General features: G+C 38.9%; 1 protein-coding gene across 2 annotated transcripts; it reads right to left on the bottom strand.

Annotated features, from left to right (window-relative positions):
* Positions 1-1,253: 1,253 nt before the first annotated feature.
* LOC111345618 (archaemetzincin-1) lies at positions 1,254-6,355 on the bottom strand. Of its 2 annotated transcripts, XM_022952900.2 has the most exons (7): positions 5,840-6,354; positions 5,515-5,631; positions 4,768-4,925; positions 3,525-3,638; positions 2,776-2,884; positions 2,160-2,242; positions 1,254-1,579 (listed from the first exon to the last, which is right to left on the bottom strand). In XM_022952900.2, exons 1-7 carry the CDS (start codon positions 6,327-6,329, stop codon positions 1,487-1,489), a joined length of 1,164 nt encoding a protein of 387 aa, XP_022808635.2. In that variant the 5' UTR covers positions 6,330-6,354; the 3' UTR covers positions 1,254-1,486. The 2 variants fall into 2 exon arrangements, with proteins under 2 accessions (XP_022808635.2, XP_022808636.2); XM_022952901.2 differs by lacking the exon at positions 2,776-2,884 and having other exon boundaries at positions 5,840-6,355.
* Positions 6,356-6,536: the final 181 nt, after the last annotated feature.

Below are 6,536 nucleotides of genomic sequence, written 5' to 3' on the forward strand. Positions count from 1 at the left end.
CTAGTTGGCACCTTCATCCAAATAACATTTTTTTCTTGTTTTTTTTTTTCTAGACTGTTTTTTTTTTGGTGCTACATCCTGACATCGCACCATTTCGTCACTGAATGGGCATCTCATCGTTTCAATGCCAATTGTCAAGTTTTTCGTTGGTAGAAATTTTGACACAGGTTCGTGTGAGGCGGACTGATGTTTTGAGGATACTTTGCGTTCTTTAAACCTGAGTAACAAATTAATCCAGGCTCATGTAATGAGGCCCTCAGAGAAGTTACCGCGATGATTCGTAGATTAACGATGACTATGTTAAAATCAGGTGGCGAGACTGAAGACCAAAAAAAATTCCGACTGTTTGTTCTTTGGATTGTTCGTCTGAACTACCTGTCCAAGGAGACTTACAGTAACTTGTAAAATACCACTTTTTCAGGTATCTGGCTTTCATCAATGAATACCGTTGTCTTCACAGTTTTCTACCTCACAGTTATGTAACATGATCGTTTTGACCGCGCGCTAACTGGAGACACTTTTTTAGGCCACCAAATCGTACTTTCAATGCGCGGTAGGTGGGTAGGCGCTAAGGTCGATCATGACAAATTTTAAATACAGCTATCAACTAGAAAACGCATTTAAAAAATGAATTCTGTCATAGGCACTATAACCATTATAACTCCTTATAGTCATATTTTAAAAGTCGTCTGAAATATGATGTTGCGTCGGATTTTACAAGATAATTTGATTTTATCAACTGGGTTGATGAATTATCAACAATGTAAATTGGCCGCCGTAAAGAGTTTCTAAAGATTAAGTTTCGAGCGTTAGTTATTCGTCAGAGCGAAATACACAGCACCATACCGAGTGTGCAGGGTAAACAATGAAAATTCGTTTGCTTTTTCAACCGTAATGGATTTTGTTTTCGTAGGTGTTTTGGAACCATCTTCGGTTTCCTTTCAAAAATATTAAAAAATTCAATCCCTTTCTAGCTATTGACGGAAGTTTGAAAGACTTATCAGATAATACAAAAGTATCCTTTGTTCGAAATTATTATTGAAATATTTCAAACAGCACTGATTTTTCATGATTTTTTTTTTTTTAACGAGCGGCCAAAGTTTAACACGAAGTCTGGTTGTCAAAGTGCAGAGAAAAGACTGAGGTTAACGAGTTGGTGTTGAAATAAATAACAGGAACTTTACGTTCAACTGACGCAGACAAGATCATTGTTAACACTGTTCTCTATACCAGAACAATTCAATAACTAGGAATAAGTCGTCAAATAAAATTATTTATTTCGAGCTCAAAAACATATCAAAACCAAGATGGCCGCTACGGGACAAAAAGAGTACCGAAGCCTACGGTCTTCAGCGGGAAAACCACAAAAGGGCGGGAAAACGAATGACGTTTGAACAAATCCTTCTTTAACAAATATCAGTGTGTATCTTTTCTTTGTAGCATGTTCTCTCTTCATTTGTGAAGTCCGGTTGGTTTTCTTTCTTGTTTATCTAGCTTCCGATTCAGTTATAAACGCCAGTCTTGACTCAAACCATCGTGTTTCTTCCTCCATTCCATGCTTCTTGAAAAACTCAAGTAGCTTTAAAAGAAAATACGTAACGACCATAAGTCTTGACTAAAAAGTCAGCCCTCGTAAACATTCGATAAAAAATCGTCACTCTAAGAAATAAGATTTATAATTTTTAAAAGATTGACTTTTGCTTGTCTAATCTCTTTTACATCAACTTTGACAGCGCGTTTTCAAGCTGACTTGAGTGAGCCTTTCAAATTCGTCATGAATAATCTGTTTGAATCTCCCCCATCTTGAGTCATTCCCGTTCGCTCGTGTATCATTTTTGCCTGTTTCGTTCGTTCAAATCTTACCAAACTAATATTTCGTGGTACTCTATAAACTTAAGATAGTTTGGCAGGCCGCTAAAGTATCGTGACGGAGGATTTCAAGTAGAATTTTGTCGGAAAGCGTTGGTTGGTTTTCGTAAAATTCTCGTTGAAACAAACGAACGGTTTTCGACTCTTAAAAGCCAATAAAAAAACAGTACGATTACCGCAAAGCTCGTCACGTGAGCGGAACGTGTTGTGGTTAAAAAAAAAAACGCGGTCAATGTGCAACTGCAAACCATGTCTGCACGTAGTTTAACTGCTCGTATCTTCCTTCCTACCTTTTGATATCTATCAACAGCGTCAAAACCGCACAGCTGCTGTAGTTTGTGAAGATCAACAGGACAAAGGTAAATTGGTTGAGCTGAAAAGAAAAACAGAACTAGAATTTCATCGTCTCTACCAAATTCAAAGTTACCTTTCCCGACGTTTACATAGTTAATGGGCGCGATTATAGCGCAACTCGTTAAACAGACGAAGTTCAAGTCGGGTCGCGTCAAGAACGCGTCTCTCACGCGTTAAAATCGCGCCTCGTTTCATTTTCGCTCGTTTACCAACTGGAAGCCTGGCACATCAATGCTCTGTACCTGATAGCCTAATATCCAGTTGTGTCGTCAGATAGCTATCTTTGAAAAATTACAATTAGGGGAAAAGTTATTCCTGAATTCGTTAGTTTAAACTCAGCGATTAACATTAGTAATACCACCTCTCGACCGATAAAACTCAAAACGAAAACTAGTCAGAATTTGAATATATGAAAATCATGTGTGTGTTCCGCGGTTTCATAAAGTGTATGAAAGCGATCCTTGAAAACCAAGTTACAGACACTTTGAGAAAACTACTGTTGAAAAAGGAAAATGTTGACTGTTAAGTCAAATCATTTGGTAAAAAACTCACCAAAATCCTCAGCAAGGTGACCCGAACCATTCATACAGCAGGCATACCAGATGCAGTGATCTACTCCGAAAAGGTGCGCTATCTCATGCACCAATAGTTTACAGCTTCTCTGTGAAAAGTAACCACTGTGGTTCAAATATAAACTTCGGCACAATTGCACTGTTGTCTAAGTATTACGTAAAAGCTGAGGTAACAAGTCTGACCACTACATCATCCAAAACGCGAAGCCTCGCGCAAGTCAGATTCGTTGCGCAAAATATAGGATCTGAAACCAGAGTGTGAAAAATCATCGCCTATGCCTTTACACCCTGATATCAGTATGTATATTCTCCATACCATTCTTTATAAATTTCCTAAGGTACTGAGAGGAGAATTTGTTTATCAATCAGGAGTTTCTTTGGCTGGACATCATTTACCTCTTCGCTTGACCTTAATGTTTGGTTCCATGGTGATATTGTGTAGAAAAATTTGATGCTGGTCGCTCTGATCTTAGAGAGATTAATCCTTTGAGCCCTATGCATGAACAGTATCAAACTTTTCCTTACAACAACACTTCTGAATCATTTATTAAAATCATGAGAATAAAGGAAATGATGACCAATGTAAGAAGCTTTGATTGTTCCATGAAGTCTCCTCATTAGTACCAAAGGAAACATACGGAGAAGAATATGGAGAAGAGGAACACTGGTGTTAAGGTGTAATTTGCTTTTAAGGGGTAAGCCTTACAGAACTTTCCTGGCAATCAGTACCTGCAGAACTAGCTCCTTCTTCTTGAGTGGATCAAGTTGTTTGGATGGCCAGATGTCATACCAGTGCTCAGTGGAGAATGACAAAGAAGGATCGTACCGTGCAAAACTAAAAACCTGAAGATAATAAAACTGATGTAAGGAGGTACATTCTAAAAGTTACAAACCTAGCCATCAAACAACAAACATATGAAATACATATATATGAACTGCGGTTATGAAACGTATATGTGCACGATCCTTCGCAGTAAAGCACTATTTAAGCAATAGTGAAAATCAGACCTGAAAAAAATTCAGGCCTCTACGGGATTCGAACCACTGACCTCTGCGATACTAGTGCAGCGCTCTATCAATTGAGCTAACAAGCCAACTGGGAGCAGGCCATCAAATTAATTCGACATAAACCCGTAAGATGAGGTCAGTGGTTCGGAGAGGTCAGTGGTTCGAATCCCGTACAGGCCTGAATTTTTTTCAGGTCTGATTTTCACTATTGCTTAAATAGTGCTTTACTGCGAAGGATCGTGCACATATACGTTTCATAACCGCAGTTCATATATATGTATTTCATATGTTTGTTGTTTGATTTATCATCTTACGGGTTTATGTCGAATTAATTTGATGGCCTGCTCCCAGTTGGCTTGTTAGCTCAATTGATAGAGCGCTGCACTAGTATCGCAGAGGTCAGTGGTTCGAATCCCGTACAGGCCTGAATTTTTTCAGGTCTGATTTTCACTATTGCTTAAATAGTGCTTTACTGCGAAGGATCGTGCACATATACGAAACCTAACCATGTTATTTAGCCAGGATCCCAAAGTTTTAGCTGATATGGGAATGAGTCCAAGGGGTTCCAGGACTCCCTCTCCTTTTTTTCTTCTTGCAACAAAAGAGACTTGCACATTACTAGTCAATATGAAGAATTTGAAATCTACATGTCTTATGATATTTCCTGGCTTAATTTGGTTATAGCTCAAAACTGAACCCTGTGTTTTCTAAACAAAGTTTGGATACCTCGCTGTTTAAAATTCCTGGATCCCATTCTGAATGTCCCTTAGGAAATTTGATGTTATTAACCAAGATACAAGAATATAGAACACCTTCTTGCAGATATATTTGCCAATTATCAGTACCTTTTTCCTTGGTTAACTGAGATTGTGAGAAGAAGATGACTATTAATCTCCTCTAGGTGTCGTAAGGTCATATAGAGCTCCATAACAAATCTTATTTACAGTTATGGTATAATACTTACCGCAACTCTTTGGTTTCCCGCTGCTAGCCCTGCAACAAACAGGTCAGTTTCATCCTCAAACAGGTCTACCATGGTCAGGCCAATTAGACAGAGAGCATCATCAGCAATCTGTTGCCGCAGAAGTCCATGGATACTGTCCACCCTTAGTTGTACATGCCCTGATATGAAGCCAATGCTAATTGTTAACTGTATGAGTACTAAGAGTGACTTGCATAAAGTTTTTCCTTGCAGTATCACCCTGGATTCATATACTAAGTTCACAAGGAAAAAAAAAAGGGAATTGAGCATCAATTAAAAAAGCTCTTGATTGTTGAACAAATTCTCTTTGTCAGCACTTAAGGGAATGTATAGAGAACAGTATGGAGAATATACATACTGATGTTGGGTGTATAGGGTTAAACCAGATCACTCAACATGCCTCATCATACAGTGGTAACAGATTTTCGGTGGACAAATAATGCTCATTATTTCTCTGTGGAAAGGGCCTCCGTCATCTACTACGCTGGATTTTTACAATATGCGGCAGGGTGAGAAATTTGAACCAACAAATTCTCATTGGACAGAGGAAAGAGTGTGGGTTTGGAAGAAGAAGCTCCATATACCCAGGCCACCAATCTTTCATTGATCTCGCAAGTTGACTGAAAGAATAATCATATGCCACCCTCAAATACGATGCATGCCCTTAGAAGACATGCCACTGCTCTGTTGGCCAGTCTGGTCAAAGGAAAGAAAAGAATTGTGACACACCGCGAGACCAACGATGATTGAGTTCACACTGTTTTGACTGTACTCTTGAGCTTGTCCGTATTGCATTTGATGAGGTTATTGTTTCATTCAATCCATAATTCCAGTATGCCAGATCACCTGCAAGGTAAAGGCCCCCTATAAGGTCAGGTATTACACCAACTTGAAACTTAGTAATAGTCTCGTCTCGTTCCTTGCAGGACGCGTGTTTCGTCTCGTCCTCTCTGCTTGCAACGCTTTGTTACATTGCTGGCAAAGAGGACTTTCACAAGTTTATGGCAAGGAACATTCAGTAATCCAGACTCTTACTGCAGTTTTCCGCCATTACCTTTCTTTGTGGGAAGCTTAAGCTTCACCGCAGGTAAAACAACAACAGGCAAGGAATAAAAACGCTCTGTGTAATCAGCCAAGTCATCAATGCTAGGATTACTACTATCCCAACAAAGTTGATCAAAATCGCCCAGAGGTTGTAGGTAAATTTTTCCATCTGGGTATCTCTGCTTGAGATTTTTTCCATCGGAAACGAATTTTTGTCTCGTGTATTTCACTTTGCGACAAGAGATCCAACGACAAGTCCTCGTAAAGTTCTTAAATGACTGTCCTTTCTCATTATATTGCGCTAACCAATCGTCTTCCGAGATTGGCTGGGGAATACGTTTAAAATGAGCACTTTCCGTTCCTGGATCGTACATCTTTGGAATCTTAGATAATCCTATGGCATGTCTGCTTTGTTTTAATGTTGGGAGACGAAATCCAGCGGCGAATGGGACTTCAGATTCAGAGTGCTTTCTTTTCCTTGTTCTTCGCGCGGCTGACATGTTGACATCTCAGGTAACCAGGCCAAACTTTGAATTTTGAAACGTCATTTAAGGTCTTTCGGGGGAGAGGTTAAATTCTGTAAATACTATGCGTAAAAATGATTCTTAGGTATCCCTTCATTCTTATTTTAGAGACCTTTTAACAAATAATAATATATAACTAGACATAAGATATTTTTAAGTGCAATCTATTTTTTTCTGCTTTCG

The sequence above is a fragment of the Stylophora pistillata genome, chromosome 5, assembly GCF_964205215.1.
Source record: "Stylophora pistillata chromosome 5, jaStyPist1.2, whole genome shotgun sequence".
In the NCBI taxonomy this organism is placed as follows: Eukaryota; Metazoa; Cnidaria; class Anthozoa; order Scleractinia; family Pocilloporidae; genus Stylophora; species Stylophora pistillata.